The sequence below is a fragment of the Telmatherina bonti genome (genome assembly GCF_933228915.1).
Source record: "Telmatherina bonti genome assembly, chromosome: 10".
NCBI lineage: Eukaryota > Metazoa > Chordata > Actinopteri > Atheriniformes > Telmatherinidae > Telmatherina > Telmatherina bonti.
The window spans coordinates 12,691,148-12,711,312 of record NC_136628.1 but is presented as its reverse complement, the minus strand read 5'-3'; the positions used below and the strand labels follow the sequence as shown (position 1 = coordinate 12,711,312).

Genomic DNA, 20,165 nt, shown 5'->3' with positions numbered 1-20,165 from the left:
GCCAGATCGATCCCAGCAGACACGACCTGCAAAACGCCCAACAATCACTGTTAATTGTACCACAGTGATTTGCATTCTGGTTCAGTCTGGTTCAAATCCCAAATTTTCATTTACACTGTGAGTAATTATCGTACTTATTATTTTTACTATTCAACCACAATGACTTGCTAACAATTAGCTCAACACTTCCAATAGTTCATCCTGGCCAGTTTATCAGTACTAGTTACAGTTTCAACCAGAGATGGTGTTGTTTAAGCTGTTTATCGAAACCACTGCAATTTTCTCAGTTTAGACTAAACTATGGCTTTACAGTGTTTTATCAAACTTGTTTTGATAGTACTGAGACAAATATGTATTTGATTAACTAATAACTGTGTACATATAGACGGGTTTCTGTGCAATGTCATCATGGAAGTTGATGCAATAATATCAAGTATATTCTGACTTGTTTGTGTCATGATGTGGAGTTTGTTTTGTCTTTTTTGTTCTGGTTTCCCGTTTTATTTTGTCGTTTTCCTTGTTTAGTTCCCTCGTGTCCTGTTTCCTGTTTTGCCTACTCGTTCATTAAGTTCACCTGGACTCAGTTAGTTTATTCAGTACACTTGTGTCTTGTTCTGTTTCCCAGTATTTATACCCTCTGGTTTCTGTTCCCACTTGCTGGTTCCCTGTGTTGTGTTTCCTTGTCTGTTATTGCCTTGTGACGTTTCCGTCCTGTCTTCTGTTGAGTTTATCACTTGGATGAAAACCTGTTCCTGCATCCTGTCTCCCTCCTGCCTCTCTGTCCTGCGTTTGGGTCCCCACACCTCCTCGAACCTTGACAAGTTTGTCACAACAAAGCTCATATATGGAGACGATAAAGCGGTAAACTAATCTTTCCCCGGAATGGGAAAAGTTAAATATTCAGAGGGAACGGCAGCCTTTTGATAGAGCAAGATTGTGGCTCAAGGTCAGGCAGACTTGAACTTGAAGTCTCCACAGTGTCTCCAGACTCTTATCATGTCTGTCACATGTGCTCAGCGTGAACCTGCTCTTATCCGTGAAGTCCACAGAGCACCGATGATGAATCTGCTAATCCTGCCATTCTCTGGAAAATGTCAATTGGGCTACATGGTGTTGGGTTATGCGCACAGGCTCCACTTGTGGATGTGAGACCCTCATACCACCCATCATGTGTGTTGTATGAAGTGAAACAAGCACATACACTTTTAAAAGCCTTGTTGCACATGCAGAAACTCTGACTACGACAAAGCAACTTTCACTGAAGGTAAACATTTTCACAAGCTTTGGGACAGTTTTACATCTTGTGAGCTTGCAGCACTTTACAGACAATTTTCCCAGTCAGAAATACAATGTAAATGTCAGGAATCCGGCTCTAAAAGTCGAAGCAGACCCACCTATCCCGCGTTTACCTAGTACACCACTCCATTTTATTGTCTACAAATGATATATTTTTCCTTACAATAATATTTTTTCCTTACAATAATATTTCTTCACAGTTGTTTTTAATTTCACAAGAGTTTTTATATCTTCTTTTTTCTGAACTGAAGAGAGCAAAGTTGCCTACAAAGCAAAGCAACCCTGAATATAGCCATAGCAAATATTAGCTGCTTTGTGCATTGAATGCTTAAAGATTTTTTTAAAAGAGGCAAAAAAAAACCATAATTTTAAAGAAGATTTCCTTCTTATGTTTATTTGGTGCAGCTTATCTTCCCCTCCTAAATAAGTTTTATTGAAATTTTTTTTTTGGTTTTAGGTTAGCAGAGCAGAGCTAGCAGTGCTAGCATGTTAGCTGCAGTTCGCTAGTGGTGTTATGTAGCTAGCATGATTCATGAAATACTATTTCCTGCCAAGTATTCTGTCTTGTCGAGTGTGGCGAAATACTAAAGTGTCTGATTATTGTTTTACAGATAGTTATAAAAAAGAAAACAATTGTTGCCAAATAATAAAGCTGTAATATGTTGTGAACTTGCTCGTCAACATTTTAGCTAAAAAGATAAACAGCACCTTACTAGTTTAGCCAAGCATTTTTACAAGTTCTGGAAACACAAGAACAAAGAAATGAGTCAGAAATTATCATAGTGTTGGGATGGGGGTGGGGGACAAAACAAGGGCCCTATGGTCTCTGTATGAGAGCATAAAAACTTCCTTATCCCTGTTCATGGTGTTCTTGACCTGCTTTCTGATTTCTGTCATTTCCTCCTTACTTATCTATTGTGTATGTCTCTTCTTTGATGACTTTAGTATTAGGCTACAAATCATAGCCAGCCCAGCTTCACTCTGGTGGATCTGCTGTGAATAACAGGTAAAGAACGACGAATCGCAGCGGTAAAATGATGCTTCTGAGGATAAATGCAGAAATAGTAGTCTACATATAAAGGAGCTAAACCTGATTCTGCACAGTTTGAACCATGAGCGAGAAGAACATTCATTCATTCATTATCTGAACCACTTAGTCTGATTAAGGGTCGCGGGGAAGCTGCAGCCTATCCCAGCAGTCTTTGGGTGAGAGGTGGGGTACACCTTGGACAGGTCGCCAGTCCATCGCAGAACGAGAAATACAGTTTAATTTTAACTCTAAGCCCCGCCTCTTACTGTTTTTCCCAGTGAGAACACGCTACTCTCCATTATGCTCTCCTCCCACTCATACTAGTGCCCAGTTTTCCAGAGGAAATGCGTCTTCCTGTGAATTTATGTTTTGATTGCAGCAAATATCTGCATCTCAGGAAAACGATTATTTTTATTCACTTAAATCCCCGGCACAAACAATAAACTGTGTTAGTTTACTGCAATAGCCCAACTACAGTTTTGTACACAGATATGCCATTATGATGTATGTCATAGGCTACATTACAAAAAGATATCCTAACCTAATTTAAAGTGATGCTGTGATGTAAATTGGTTTGTGTTTGTTGTTTTATATAAAGTTTGACTCCTCGCTAAATGCTAACACAACTTAGTCATGTTACGGTGTAAATTTTATGATGTGCCTGTTATGTATGCTATAGAGACAAACAAGTCGATGAGGTCAGACCAGCAGAGGTAGAGCCAGTAGCCAAGGACATGGTCTGGGTACCGAGATTCACACAAGCTTTAGTCCTGCTTAGGTTACTCTTGCATTTCAAATCTCTCCTCTCTTTCTCAGTTTTCATCATTTTAGGCTGTTTTGCTTTCCCCTCGGGTGCCATGCTGTTCTGCTTATAAGATTGGTCATGCATGCGCTGGAAGAGACGGCGTCGCTGCTTTTGCAACACCCCTCGTTTAGCAATTGGCAGAGACAAATCATAGCGGAAAGTTTAGAGGTAGCTAGGTGGCATTAGCAGCTTCCACCAACTAAAAAGGTCTGGGCTCGTACACATGTGCAATTAATGAGTAATTTTAAAACAAAATGACCTCTTTTAACACATTATGTACTGCATAAGTTTTCTTTCTTAATGAGATTAAAATAAAATCAGATTAGTTCCTTCAAGAAATGTATTTTGCATTATGTGATATGATGTATTTTTGACACAATTTAATTCTTTTAATTCTTTAAAAAAAATCTTTTTTAATTCTTAATAATAGACAGTAGCCTGATGAGCATTTAAGTAACTCACATGAAAACGATAGATGTTGGAGTTCATCAGTAAATCATATCAGTTGTACTTTATAATCTAAACACAAGCAGGGGAGAAACATGCTTGACACAATTTCTGATTAGAGCAAACCTTGTTGTCTGAACTTGTAATTAATCTGTTAAAGCGCTATGTTGTCACAACATTATACTTCCTTGAATAACATGGACATAATGTCAGATGCATGTGTGTGTTATGTTGACTGGATGCTAAGAGGGAGAGTTGCACACCAGAAAAAGATAAAATAACTGAGCTTCAACAGGCTGTGTGTGCACTCTCATAGCTATGTAATCAGTGTCTGCCAGAAGGTCCCCTTTGTTTTTTTTACTTTTACGAGGTAACAACTGAAAAACAATTTCCCTGTGTGCCCTCAGTGGTTCCACATAATACTGATCTGTTGGTTGCTTTAGATACAAAGTTGGAACCTGATTAGGATTACGTTTTCCTCTCGTCTTGGAAAAGAGAGGATTCATTTAATCCCATCACAAGTCATTTATCTAAGAATGTTGTTGTTTCCCTTTCGGTTTGTCCCTCTGAAGGGGTCACCTCAGCAAATCTCACAGTTGAATTGGCACATGTTTCATGCTGGATGCCCTTCCTAATGCAACCCCGTGAATTTTTCCAGGCTTGGGACAGGCCCTCAGAGAACAGTCCCCTTTGGGACTGTAGCAGCACAGGGGAGCAGGACTCGAACCGCACGAGAAAAGCTGCTCTACCACCTGAGCCACTGCAACCCCTCATTTATCTCAGAATATATAAGTGAAAAATAAAATATTTTGTGTCAGATCTGATTTTCATAAAGAGTTTTTCCCCTTTATAAAAAAGCTTAAAAATCTTCAAAATTTTTTACAGTTTTTAATGTAAAAATCAGTGTTTTATGTTATTTATGAACATGAGACAAGTAAGGCTAAGTAAAGAAGGAAATTAGTTGGGGGCATTACATTTTCAACTAAATATTAAGGCTTTTCTTTACTAACCAACTAACTAACTAACTTAATATGTAAATATACGTATGGTTTCTAAGTTTGACTGCTCTAAAAAAAGAGAAAAACTAAACTTATGTTTTTAAAAAATAATAAATTATTACAATTTTTACTCAAATTTGCTCTACAGCCTCACGTAAGGACTTTTTTTTTTTTAAATTGAACCGTCGAAGCAACAGTACAAAATTGATATTGTATATCGGGTTAAAAAAGCAATAGAAACCTTGATATAACAGTATAATAACAAAGAAACTAACAGCAAATGGAACATAAAACAGAGCACAAATATTTGTGAGCTAAATTAAACAAAAAGGATACATACAAATACATTAAAAACAGGGAAATAGAATTTCAAATTATGGAGGAGAAAATTTAATCTTTATACGACTGTGTGGAAGACAGATAAGACATTGTTCTTTTTATTTTTTTATCCGGTTAAAAGAAGAGAGGAGAAAGTCAGTTTCGGTTTTAAAGGTAAGGAAAGATGCCATTTTTGTTAATGAAGAAACATTTAGTTTGCAGGGTAAAGAAATTAACGAGTTCTACTGCTTTTTAGCAGGGTTTTCATAGTGAAACAAAAAGTCCTTTGCGGTCAGGGTGTAGACGTAATGACGTTGCCATTCCCTAACACGTCAGCGTACGTACGTCTTTAAAAAAAAAAAAAACGTTTTTGGCCCGTTTTGGCCCAGTCCGGCTTGTTCATGTTTGGACTAAATATTTAACTTTATTAATGGTGGTCGCGCTCCTCTCACAGGAGATGGAATTTCCCTGCTTCATGTTGGCCCTGACATGAGGTGGGCTGAGCCCGTTGCTACTCGAGCCACACCCTCCCTCCGTCCTCGGGTTGTTGTTGTTGTCTTTACCAACGCCTGTGCGCTGGGGCTCGTGCTGTTATCCTCTCTCGCGTGAGAGCTGGCCCGCCGCGTGCATGCAGCAGAATGGCTCGAGCGCTTCCAACGGTTCTGATGGCGGCAGCAGCAGCAGCCGCGAGCGGCAGTCTCCTTCCCTCAGCCCGCTGCCCGCTGCTACTACCCGGGTGAGGCGGTTCATTCAGGAGAGACGGACGCTGCCTCTTCCCAGAGTGATGGTGGTTTTCTCGGGAGCGGGGGACACAGACAAACCGGGCGATGCCATGTCAAATACGGACCCTACGGAGGACGATATCCGAAAGCCAGCCTCCCCCTCACCGAGCCGCTCCCTGAGCAAGCCGCTACACTCCTCACCCAACCCGCAGGGGCAGGAGGTAGGCCCTCAGACTGGCACACAACACAGAGCATATTTATTTTTTTAAACTTTTTTTTTTTTTTTTTTTTTTTTAAATAATAGTTGAACTGCAGCGACTGGGGATTTCAGGAGGATTAACGGAATTTCAGCCTAAATCCTCAAATACTTTACCATAAATACTACAGATAACATGTGTAGTGTGTACTGTTTGTATAGCTATTTATACAGAAGACGCTGATTGGCTGAGCTCTGCTGTGATTGGTTGGTGAGTCACGTGGTTTGTAGTTTAATCTTCTTAATCTTGTGGATTGGCTGCTCAAACTCCCAACACAGATCTCTGTGTTGCCCGAAAAGGAGTTATTTTATTTATCTATTCATCTAGAGGTTGTTTTTGTAATATTTGTTTTAGAGGCCACCACACTGCTTAGGGCTGTCAAACTCCCAACACAGATCTCCGTGTTGCCTGTAATAGTTACATTTATTTATCTATTTAGTGCACAGGTATCAAACTTCAGTCCTCGAGGGCCGGTATCCTGCAGGTTTTTGTTGTCTTCATGCTCCAACACACGTCACAAGTTTATAATTAGGTTGACAAGAAGCTGCTGGGTCCATTTGATTTGAATCAGCTGTGTTGAAAGAGGGAAATGACAAAAAACTGCCGGATACCGCCCTCGAAGACTGGAGTTTGACACCCCTGATTTAGAGGTTGCTTTTGTAATAATATTGTTTTTGAGGCCACCACACTACTTTTTATTGTAACCTGTTTTTCCATATGAACACAGATTCATCAGAAAATTCAATCAAATCTTTCAACTACTTGTGAATACACTTAAAGGAGATGTTACAATTTTTAAAGAAATGCTGTTCAAAAGCCTGAAACTAAAACGATATATCAAAAGCAGGAGATAGATAGATTCATAGATTGATACAGCACTTTATTTATCCTCTTGGCAAATTCTGTTGCCCTGTAGCTCAGCCTCACACACATCCACTCATATAAACATTAAAATGTACACAAATCCAAGTAAAAAATTTTTTTTTTTAAAAACAAAGATGATGCAGTAAGAACCAAATATTGGTAAAAGCGTGCCATTGTGATAATAAATAAATATATACATATGTATTTAAAAAAAAAAGACAGTTCAACAGTACAATTAACCCATGAAATTACAGCTTTTTTCAATGGACCTGGTTTTATGTTATGACTCACTTGACTACACCACACCCCTCCTATTCAGGTTTATTCAGATCTTTTCCACAACTTCCAGCAACCTTTCAGCCATAAATAACTATATATATATATATATATATATATATATATATATATATATATGTATATATATATATATGTATATATATATATATGTATATATATATATATATATATATATGTATATATATATATATATATGTATATATATATATGTATATGTATATATATATATGTATATATATATATATATATGTATATATATATATATATGTATATATATATATATATATGTATATATATATATATATATGTATATATATATATATATATATATATATATATATGTATATATATATATGTATATATATATATATGTATATATGTATATATATATATGTATATATATATATATGTATGTATATATATATATATATGTATATATATATATATATATGTATATATATATATGTATATATATATATATGTATGTATATATATATATATATGTATATATATATATATATATGTATATATATATATATATATATGTATATATATATATATATATATATGTGTATATATATATATATACACATGTTTGTTTGAATAAGCTTTAAAATAAGGTAGTTATTTTATGTTATTTTATTTTAATGTTATAGAAATCCACCTCAAAACAGCTTACAGATTGAAATATTTCAGACAACCCCAAACAAAGAAAAACAGATCGTTGACACCCAAGTATAGAAAATTATTTATTTACTTACGCTTTTATTTACATAGAATTCTACATGTGATATCTGTTACAGTTGTCATCCTACATGTTCAGAGCAGAGCTCATCTTCTAACCTGTGGTTTCATCTCTGAGCTGGCAGCAGAGGTCGTCACAGAGCCAAATCAATAAGGATCAGTGTCAGAAAGAGACTCTTTAAGATGGAGCACAGAAGTCTAAACAACAAGATTGTTGTCACTCAGCTGATTCCACAACACCGGCTTTGTGTTAGAAAGCATACACTGATACAGCACTGCCTTAACTCTAATCAATCAGTACTAATAATAAAATGAGAGCAGAAGTGGGAATATTTTTTTCACTCCATTATACCGGTATAGCTTTGTGAAAGGGGCTTGTTAACCACTAAATAACTTGCTTTTAAGCAGTGCAGTGTTTGAATTTCTGAAAAATTATAGCTTACAGTGTAACACCTGCATAAAGTCTGATTATTTGTATCAAGAAAGACATTTTTTTATTAATTGATGCCTACATGGAGAGGAGGTCTGAAACATTTACCAATTATGACTTCATCAGACTTACAGCTTTGCTTCTTATGTGTGTTTTTTCTCATTTTAAAGTTTCCAGAGGTCATTTCTCTGAATGTCGGGGGCACATTCTTCACAACTCGCCTCTCCACACTGCGGCGATATGAGGACACCATGTTGGCGGCCATGTTCAGTGGCCGCCATTACATCCCGCGGGATGCTGAGGGCCGCTACTTTATTGATCGGGATGGAGCTCATTTCGGGTGAGTGGCATTGTGCATGAAGACCTTTCTAAACTCTCTAGCAAGTTTAAATAAAATCTAAAACATAGAGCGGGGACTAACTCTGGTCTAGGGCTTCACAATGAATTTTTAATTGATTTTGATTGTGATTACAATTTTGGTGGCCACAATTAAATAAACCTGATTGTCAACGATATTTACATTGAAAACGCAGCTCTGCTGCATGCGTCTCTTCTGAACCAGTAGTCTGCCAACCACCAGGGGGCGAACGCGTGGTTTAGGCTTCATTAAGCTGCCTAGATACCAAGCGTGCACACCTTCTACCAGCAGCCAGTTAAGTATCGTTGGATTAGTCGGACATTTGAGGTGGGCGTGGTTAACACGGAAAAACATGAAGCAGTAAGATGCTGCTTCTGCATTTTTCCTGTTGCAGATAAAACGGATTGTTTTGATTAAACAGCTGATTGAGGTGGTGAAAATACAAACATTTTGCCAACATGTGGCATTAAAATACACAAACCCTGCCGCGTGCACGACCCACCGTGTCGCGGACGACGTTGCTTGTTAAATATGAAATAAGCAGATTCATTGCACAAAGCAGACATCGCCGCTCGCATTGATCCCTCCCGGCTACAGACGAAGCTTCTTGTGGAGGACGTAACAAGTTTTAGACTTTAGATGGAAGCAAGTCATGTCGAGAATGGAAAACACAGGTGCATCAAAACACTGGATAAGAATATATATATGTATATATAAATATATGTGTGTGTGTGTATATATATATATATATATATATATATATATATATATATATATATATATATATATATATAATATGTGTGTGTAAGTGTGTGTAGAATTGCCAGGTAGGTTGTTTACAAGTGGTGCATTAAAAATACAGGTTCTTTCAGACGTAATGAATGATCGTGATTCACGGTGTGTTCAGACCAAACGCTTGACGCTGGTCACTAAGCTGCTGGGAGATTGGTACCTGTCAATCAAAAGGGCACGCCCCCTAAATGTGTGTTCAGACCAAACGCTTGACGCTGGTCACTAAGCTGCTGGGAGATTGGTACCTGTCAATCAAAAGGGCACGCCCCTAAATGTGCCCAACTTCGAGAGTAAACTACTTTTAAACGGGCGAGTTAGAAAAAAATTCACTCCCCCCACAGTTGTCATGACCTATTAAACCGAAAATGGATTTTTGAACCAGGCTGTAAACATGTTTATTTCCGCCGTGAAGTTGGCCTTTTTAACATGGGAGTCTATGGGGATTTGCTCTGTTTTGGAGCCAGCCCCTAGTGGATGAAGGGGGAACTGCAGTATTATGCACTTCCGCAAAGGCGTCACTTTTTACCGCCGAAGGCTCTGTCCATCTTTTATATACGGTCTATGATCACACAGCAAAATTTAAAGTTAAAAAGTAAAGTTCAATGTTTTTATAGCCTAACAAAATTAACAGGAAAAAAACCTTTTAATTCCATCACCCTGGTTGGCACAGCTCATAGTTCAACTGCCTCCATGCTGAGTTAAGTCGGTTTTTTGTTTTCTAAAAGCTCAATAGCGGCTTCCACACAAAGTGCAAATGAAAAGCAAACTTCAAGTAAAAGTTTAGGATTTACAAATGAAAAATAATCCAGTAGATGACAGAAAATTACATTCAGGATGGACACATATTACCCACAAACATTTCACCTTGTGGTGGTCGTTGAATTACCAACGTCTGCAGGTTTCTTTGTCTGGGGAACAAAAAAACTCTAAAATACATTTCAGTTATCTAAACCAAAGTGGGCCAGTTTTCTTTTCCCCAGAGCCACTCCAGAAGGTTGTCTAAGAAGTAAAAGCAAATTTCTTTAAATATGAATGTGGAAACAAGCAGAGCAGATGTATAACTTATGTAAGAGGAGGGGTCAGTTGTGAAATGTGTGTGTGCCTGTGTGAAAGCTGTAATTAAAGATTTAAACACAAAGCATGAGAAGAATGAGAAAAGGAACATATAGCTTGTTACTGTACAACATTAGATAGTTAAAGAGAGCTTGTTTTCTTCTCGCAGGCTCACAGACAGAGCAAATCGTTTCATTTGGGATGTTTTTTTTTTGCTAACAATGCATTTCAAGGCCGTATTGTCTAACTGGAACATAAATCATATTGCATCTTGGTGTTGTTTGTTGCACTGCAGCAACTTTTCCTGCTGCATCCAAGCAGAAGCCAAGTAAAAATCAACTTAAATGGCCAGGCATGTCGATGCATACAAGAATTTTTAATCATTCATGCTCTTTCAGGACAGACTGTTTATAAAGTTGCTTAAAGAAAATCAGGCATAAATGTAAGAAATACAACTAGTTGTGATAAAAAGCTATAAGATGGCAGCGTATTAATTTGTGCAGTGTTATCTGCCTTAAATGGTCTTATAAGAAATAAGTTTCTTAAAGCTTTTCCTTGGAAATTGTCTGGTTTTTCACTCATTTTCAGTTCAGCCGTTGTATCTGACCGTTTTCAGAGGAAACCACTTAACAGCTGACCTGTGAATAATTCATGTATAGCCGTAAATATTTTCCATTACACAGAAAGAACAGCTGAGAGATCATTCTCTCTGTTGGCAGGAGCTGCTTTAAGTCCGGCCTTATAAACAATTTTAACTGTTCTGATAGGCTCTGGTTGTGCATTTGTTGCTAGGTGATTGGCTATCGCTGTTGTCATTGGCTGTGTCTGAATGTCCACCCGAACCCCTCATTCGCTACATTGGGCTACACTATGTATCACACTATGTATGATAGTGTGATACATAGTGCACTCATTCTGTTGGTGATTCTGACACGAAGCGGACTATTTTTGCCTCGTCACAGATCACGTGACTACCGACTGTCACCACAGCAACCACTTTGCGTTGTTTCATCCAAGTTAATCATGTGAAAACTCATGTGAAAAAAATCTATTTTCTTAGATTGTACTTTATTCTTTCTTTGTTGCAGATTTGTTCAACAAATAAGGATATAGAAGTAATTATCTATAGTTTATTCTGAACCTGCTTTGACTTTTGTGTCTCTTGCACCACTTTAAGCTCCTGTCTGCAATGCATAGTGGTCTATATTGACCTGTCTAGTGTCCATCAATGCTCACTACTTTTCAAGATGCATTGTAGGTAATTTTGAGTGCACTATGTTTTTTTCTCTCTGGAAATTCGGACACCCCTAGAAAATGACGTGTGCACCATAAAGGGCACTATGTAGGAAATAGGGTGCACAATCGGATACAGCTGTTCACTCTGTTCAAAGCGTTAGCACAAGTTAGTTCCAGGAGTGGCACCAACAGTGGCGGCTCTTCAGTCAGAATTTCAGGAGCAAAGTAAAGAATGGAGGACATCAAGATGTATTTGAGACAACTCAACATAAAGTTAAATGCACAAAATTTCCAACTGCTATTGTGTCATTAACATAAGTGATATTAATAGTAAAAATTATCCTTCAAATCTAATATAAATCTCACTAAACCTGTCACGGTTGTGGTGGAGGTGTGGACCTAAATGCAAGAATGGGACCCAGGGATGTAGATTCAAGAAGTTTTCATTTAAGAACACTGAACTGAAGAGAAGAGGACACAGGAGGCTAACGCAAACACACAGACACACAAATGACCAGCAACTGGGAACAGAAATCAAGGAGTATGAATACTGAAACAGAACAAGAGATGGGTGAAATGGATGAAACTTAGACCAGGTGAATCTAACTAACAGGAACAAAGGCTACACAGGAAACAAGACAAGGTAACTAAACAGGGAAAAACTACAAACTAAAACAGGAAACCAGAACTAGAGGTACAAAACACACATCATGACAATACCACAGTCGGTGATAGTCCCACTGCCAGCTGGTTGCATTGTTTTTGTATATACGTACTTTAGGGCTGTGACAACATGCTTTTGTCCCAATTCGATTCTAATTTTTTGGGATTCGATTTAAATAGCAATTCTTTTATATTGCTGATTTTTGTAGACTTAAAAACAAAAATGTACAAAACTTTTTTTTTGCTCGTCATTTTTCTTGATTTCAATTGGGAAGAAACAACACAGTAGCCAGACCTGCTGCTATAATGTCCAAGAAGACAAGTAAAAAGATCAATTAAAACAATAAAAATTACAAAAATTTTATCATGGATTATTTTTATTTATTTGAAAAAAAGAAATAGTTTTTTTTGTTTAAAAATTAATTTTAAAATTGTGAAGCAAAAAATTTGATTTTTCAATTAGATTTTCCCACCCCTAGTGAGTATTTTAAACTACTATGCTAAAATGCTAATGTCGCTGTTAGGTAATGAATTGCGTTTTTAATTTTTTCTGAATTCATTTGATTTTCTCCATCTTATCAGAAAAAAACAACACAGTAGCCAGACCATCATTCTGCTGCTATAATACCCAAGAAGACAAGTAAAAAGATTAATAAAAATGACTAAATTTATAATGGATTATTTTTATTTATTTGGGGGCAAAAAATTTGTTAATTCAATTTTATCTAATTTTAGCAAATTTTCCTACCCGTAGCGTACATGTAGTTTGGCAAGTTAAATCACTGTGAAATCACTCAGTTATTGGTGTCACCATAGCAATGTGTTAATGAACTGGTTCAGAAAGAGAAAACTAGTAAGGTAGAAATAAAAATGTCCGCAAACATCACAAAGTTACAATTCTCAAAGTGATCACATATAGCTTTTTCTTCCCACAAAATAAATACAGCTACAAGGATGATAACATGATTATAAGGATCGTTTGTCACTGGAATCCTGTCTGATAAGGGTCATATTTTCCTTTAAGGTTTCATGAAGTTAATCAATAAGTCGTGGATTTCTTGTATTATTAAAGTACATTTCTTTAGATGAAAGTAGTTTGCAGTGTAGGGCAAACTATTTTCTTTAACTAAAGATGATAATAATATTGATGTGACGCAAATTTGCCAATGGATGTTGTCATCTCACAAAATCATAGAAGTAAAATAATTCTGTTTAGTGAAAAAAAATAGCAAATTAAAATGCAAACACGACCGACAGAATAGAAATAAAAACTTTTGCTTCTTCAGATGTTTATCCACTCAGTTGTGTGATTCTGCAAATAAATGTTAATCTTGTGTGCAGGAAACGGTTGTCTCTGTGGAACAACTTTATGTCCCAACCAGTGTGAAAATCAAACCTACGCCACATGCACAGAAAAGGAACCGAACTGGAGATGTGAACCAGTCCTGTATCAACACATAAGAAACTGTTTTTAATTGTTTCTTAAAGCGCTTTGTTACTAGCATCCAGTCACACACATAATTTGTTCCCATATCTTCAGATGCACCTGTAAAAAATGCCGAAAGCCGCATACTCACCTGGGACCCAGATGACAGAGTCAGGGTGGGATGGTTCATTCATTCATTCATCATGTTTTGTTTTGTTTATCTAACTGGTTTCATCTGTCCATTCATCCAGCGTGGTTGTACTGTTATAGCTTGGCAAAGCCTGCAAAAAATGTTCCAAAATGCATCCCTGGATCTCAGCGTATCGCTCACAGAACTTCCTCGGGTGTCACAAACAGGCGAACCTGGAGACCCGACACCATACTCTCAGCGGCTAAAGGTGGCTTGGAAGCCACAACACATACAGTAGCTCAGTTCTCCAGGAGATCAATAAAATCTGTATCCCAGGATTAAAAAGGTCATGAGCTCAGACAGTCCAGGATTTACAGTAGATGAGAGCTGTGTTAATGATCTTTAACAGGAATGCTTTGAGTCTCTGTCGAAACAATTATAATCCACTCTGTCAGCAGATGAACCTGAAGGCCTGGCTCTGAACACACCAGGTCACCTCTGTGACACGAGACACCAGTTGTCAGTGTTTTCATGACACAAGGACCACGTTGAATATTAAAAGTGTCCCAGTAAATACCATGCAGTTCTGACTCATCTCCAGTGAGCCAGTTTAACCCTGCTGAGTTTTCCTATACAGAGAAATACAAACTATATATTTCCACTGAAACTCTTTGACCTTGCAGACATGTCTGCATATGGTGGTTTACAGGTTTACTTACCGGCTTGTATTGAAGCAAAATGCTTATTTACTGCTTTTTTTGATAATTTTAAACTGAATGTTTGTATGAATGAACTCCTGGAAAACAAACTATTTGAATCTTGATCTTATGGGGATTGCGATATTTATATATAGTTTTGTTTTTGTTTTTTTGTTTTTTTTTATTAATAGCATATTTATAACGGATTATAGTCAACGTGATAGAAATGCAAATTTGTAAGTCCAATACCACCTTATATGTAAAGCACTTTAAAAACAACACTGTCAACCAAAGTGTTGTACACAACAACAATAAAACAACAATAAAAACAATAGTTTTGGATCGATAACTGAAAATAAATGAGAGGGGTGGAAAAACAGAAGGACAAACTGTGGGGTGATTGCCATGAAATAAGTCTTAAACCAAGCAGAACCAGAACTGTTCTCAGTGAGTTTTAATCCTCCGTATGAGAAAAAGACTGAAGTTACTAAATGACTTAATCACTATTAATTACCGACCATAAATGCAGACATGTTTAGAGAAGGATTCATCAAATTCTATTCAAAATGTTTCCGCCCAGGGACATCCTGAACTTCCTGCGGGAAGGTGAGCTTCCCCATCGGGACCGAGTGAGGGCAGTGCACAGGGAGGCTCAGTACTACTCCATCGGCCCACTTCTGGACAGACTGGAGGACATCCAGCCGCTCACTGGGGAGAAAGTCCGACAAGCTTTCCTCGATCTGCTGCCCTACTACAAAGGTGAGACATAGAGTCAGTCAAACAGTCTGAACCAAACGAGAACTTCTGCAAAGGAAAAGGAACCATAGTCTATTAGAAGATGTGACTAAATAACGATTCTTTAAGTTTTAATTTATTCCTGAAAATAACAGGAAGCAGAGGGGATATTCATTGTTTGCAGGAAACCAGTATAGGGTTTCAGAGTTTACTTTGTTGTGCAGTCCTGTTTAGAAATGGCACAAACAGACAATTTTGCAAACAGCATTCATGATGAATAATTTATTCATGATTTGACATGCACAAAAGAAAACGCATGCTTTTATGAACAAAAAAGTCAAGTTTATTTATAGAGCACATCTAATATTAAAACATAACTTTACGGATCATTGACTTAAGAGTAAAACTCAGTAAAAGCGGCAACCCAAAGGACAAAATAGCGAGAACTAAATAATTCACTCACCAGAATATGAAAATGAAGTAAAACTTTATTATTTATATTCTTAAAACAGTTACCTTTATATATTAAGTTGTTTAGAAAAGGGCAGGAGAGATTAGATCCAGACTCGGATGGAACGAACCAGGTTGTGAATTATTAGCAAACAATCACAGATAAGTTAATAGCTCCAGAACATGCATAAATAATTTAAAAGTCATTAATAATTGTGACCGGTCTCCTTTCAGACAATCTGGAGCGCATCGTGGAGATTGCCAAACTGCGGGCCATGCAGAAAAAAGCCCGATTTGCCAAGCTGAAGATCTGTGTCTACAAGGAGGAGATGCCCATCACGCCGTACGAGCGTCCTCTTTTTAACTCTCTGCGCTTCGAGCGCTCGGACAGCGAGGCCAAGCTGTTCGAGCATCACTGCGAGGTGGACGTTTCCTTTGGGCCGTGGGAAGCGGTTGCAGACGTTTATGACCTGCTGCACTGCATCGTCAGCGACCTGGCCGAGCGCGGCATTGCTGCTGAGCAGCAGTGCATCGGCGTCTGCGACAAACACCTCATCAACCATTATTACTGCAAGAGGCCCATCTATGAGTTTAAGATCACGTGGTGGTGAGGCTGGCAGGAGACGGTGGAGGCTGATGGGACCAAAACACAGAAGGAGGGATGTTTTACTTTAACCCGAACTTGATCAATATTGATTTTTTTTGTATTGAAGTTGCCAATATTATGTGCTGATGTCTTAAAATGTTACCCTTTAAGTCATGCTGCAAGTATCGTTTCCTTAAAAAATATCTCTTTCCCGACAAAGTGAAGCAAAAAAAAAAAAAAAACTAAGCCGAAAATCCTTTTTCTGCTGACCTCACCGTGATGATGTCATGTGCAGCTGCTCTTTAATACTTCATGACATCACTCACTTCTGCCGTCTATCATAAAGATTCGCAGATATCAAACTCTGTAGTTTATACCCAGGTTCATTGACCTTTTACATGATTTTACTCGTTTATCCAGGAGAGAGGAAGAAAATCCTTAAAGACTGACTCTAAATAAGCACAAATAACACGAGTGAAAGGATGTTTTTTTCTCCTTTTAGATTTATAATTCGGGTGATTTAAAAGTATGAATGACAGACGGCAGTGGACATGAATCCATCTATAGACGGCCAGGCAGAAATGGCTTCACTTCTTTTTTAGTTTTAGTCACACGCCATCTTTAGCCACAGTACCTTTTAATGGTAATTCTCAGAACCCAGTACAGAACATATTTTTCTAGTCCCAGCTATGCAAATACAGCAGGAATGAAAGGCAGCTTCTGTTGCTGGTCGATTAGAGCTGAAGCTTACCTGTTCTGACAGACGTATAAAAGGGACAGCCTTAGCCTATAATGGAAAAAAAAAACATGGCTACTATCTGTTGTGCATTTGACAAATTTACTTTTGATTGACACACCTGCCTACAACTGACTCACACACTTCTCCTCTTGAAGAAGCATTTCTCTCCTCCTGTTGCAGAAGCCACGTCGCCACGCTTTCAGCCTTGAAATGCCGCCCGCTGCAGCTTGGTTGTGTAACTATAGCGACTTTGTTCCTGAGCACCCAGCAGTAGTTCGACTGAACACATTACACACCGACAAGGGACTAAAATTGCTGCTGATTGTGTTATCCTAAGTGGATGACGTGATCCCGCATCAAATTGAAACGCCAGTTAAACTAATTGTCCTGTAATATCCCAAATGTGCTATTTACTACATTCACTTACGGCCTAACTGTAGCTTCGCCCTGATCAGTTTCATCGCATTTCCACTGTCAGGAGGCAACATTTTTATCATTTTAAACAAATGTTGTAAACAGAAGTTGAATCTGTGCGTTTTAAGATAGGTTTTGTTTCAGAATTAACTGTGACAGAGTATATTTTCTTTATGCAGCCTCCTGAGGAGTGTGTGTGTGTATATGTGTGTGTGTGTGGAGGTTTTAATAGAGTTCAGGTGGTATTAACTTTGTTGTAAACAGAATATCACTGGGAACTGCAGTGGTAAGGGAAGAGATGGAACTAGATTTGCACAGTCATGTAAATGTGCAGCTGTTGTGGCAGAAATGTAGAGTCTTAAACAGAAAATCTGGCATTTGTTGTTGTCACTTTCAGGGAGAATCTTAAACCTAATGTCAGTCGTCGTTTTCTACGTCAACATTTTTGGCATTTCTTGTCCTACTGTACTTGACAACCAATTCTGAGCACCTTGTGATTGTAACAAAGATGGTTTATTTATCTAAAGATTAATACATCAGTGTTTATAGAAGGCAACAATGTTGCATCACGCTACCACATTTATCCTCACTAAGACAGCCAATGTGTTTTTGTTCTTTTAAAATCTACTACAGGAGGGATGCTTCATTCTCTGTCTGGAGCTCTGCTAACGTTGACTATTTACAACGTAATGTTTGCGTTGTTTATAATGTTTTTATATTGTAATCTCTATTGTTTGTGTTAGCTTCTAGGAAGCTCTAGCTCTATAGTTTGTCTTTTGCTAGTAGGGAAAAACCAACATGGCATTTTTATTTATGGTCAAAATAAAACTCTAATTGCAACCATTGTTTTTCCTTCTTTATGATGAGTCAAGCATCAACATTTAGGTTCAGTTGAATCATAAGAATCATAAGATGAATGAATCATAAGATTCAGCTGGCTTCTAAAAGACGCTGAGCACAAATGCAGAGTTTAAAAGGGAGAAAAACTTGCACAGGTTACCTAGAAATCTCACCTTTTTCACCATTTCTCTTGTTTAATACAGCAAAATAAGGATATAATAAAGAACCACTTTGTACTGGGATCCTGTTGGTTTTTGAGCCACTGCCTAGATCTTCTGCTTAAAGGGAGTTTAAGAAACACTGAAATCTTGTCTCGCACTCAAACAAATGATGAGCGCCTCGACTTTTCTAGCATTTATTGCATCAACAGTAGACACATAAAACATCCTGCACTTTGTGGATATGGATATGCTTTTGTTTATACTGTGAAAGAGGTGTAAATGCTGGCTTCCAGTTGCGGTAAAGCTGGAGGGAAGGCTTCATTAGCTGCATTTACTTTGACAAAAAGTTGGTGTTTAGCCTTTTCCACGTTACTTTTTAAGGCGGTGGCAGCCTGGACTGTCAGAATTTTGTACGCACTTCCAAAACCCAAGTAAAATAAAAAGGGAAAGGATTTAGAAAAAAAAAATTTTTTCTTTAAACAAAATAAAATAAAGGTGGATCATTAAATATTTGTTCCAATTAACAAAAACCAATAAAACACTTGAAAGTGGTCAAAAAATAATTTCATCCTGTCTCACACCACCTGACACAGATTTAAAAAAAACAAAACAAAAAAAAACATAAATTACCTGTCTTACTTCACTGTTATCACACTTATCAAAAAGCTAATAACAGACTTTAAATAAAAATCTCTCTGTGTAATATAACCTAATATACTAAAATATAATACAAAAAATAATTTAACTTACATAAAAGTCATTTCTCATAAAAGAAAACAAAAACACATAAATGGCCTCTACAAGCATGACTTTGAAAGCTGCTATAACCACGTAAACATACATTTCTGGAGCAACAAGGCTGGTGTGCTTTGGTCATAGACTGTATATGAAAGATGGACGGAGCCTTCGGCGGTAAAAAGTGAAGCCTATGCAGAAGTGCATAAAACTGCAGTTCCCCTCTCATCCACTAGGGGCTACAAAATAGAGCGAATCCCCATAGACTCCCATGTTGAAAAAACTTCACAGCAGAAATAAACATGTTTACAGCCTGATTCAAAAATCCATTTTCGGTTTAATAGGTCAGGTTTACCTTCATGACAACTATGGGGGGAGTGAATTTTTTTCTAACTTGCCTGTTTAAAAGTGATGTAATCTCGAAATTCGGCATATTTAGGGGCGTGTCCTTTTGATTGACAAGTACCCGATCTCCCAACGAAGTAAGAAGAATGCAGAACCACGGTTTTTAGCCGGTTAACAACGTGATTTAGCTTTAGCCCGCTTACCTATGTTAGCTGGTTAGCTCGTTATCTCCGGATTAGCTCGGTTAGCCCTTAGCTACAGAAGCTCGGAGTTCGCTCGATGTCAATCATCCACCATGACGCTCACAGCCCCCCTCTTTGCCCATATTTGTATTTTCCAGGTGAGACGACGCGCATGCCTCTGCCAACATGGCGCCGCCCACCGAGCTTCAATTTTTTTTTTTTTTTTTTAATGAACTTTATTGAAACAGTGACAGGTAGTACAAATAGGTTATCCATACAGAGCAGTTAATTCAAACAAAGTACATAACAGCAGGACAAAGAGAAAAAGGAAAAGGGAAGGAAAAAAAAAAACAAAACCATAGTAAAACTTAAACTAGTAAAACTTAAAACTAAGGGGTTATAACAGCTTAAACA

At 37.6% G+C, this 20,165-nt stretch overlaps 1 protein-coding gene across 1 annotated transcript; it reads left to right on the top strand.

Moving 5' to 3' along the window:
* The first annotated feature begins 4,055 nt into the window (after positions 1 to 4,055).
* On the top strand, positions 4,056 to 18,117 carry kctd7 (potassium channel tetramerization domain containing 7). The gene is made up of 4 exons (XM_079248154.1): positions 4,056 to 5,837; positions 8,379 to 8,548; positions 15,145 to 15,323; positions 15,984 to 18,117. Exons 1-4 carry the CDS (start codon positions 5,523 to 5,525, stop codon positions 16,358 to 16,360), a joined length of 1,041 nt encoding a protein of 346 aa, XP_079104280.1. The 5' UTR covers positions 4,056 to 5,522; the 3' UTR covers positions 16,361 to 18,117.
* The last annotated feature ends 2,048 nt before the right edge of the window (positions 18,118 to 20,165 follow it).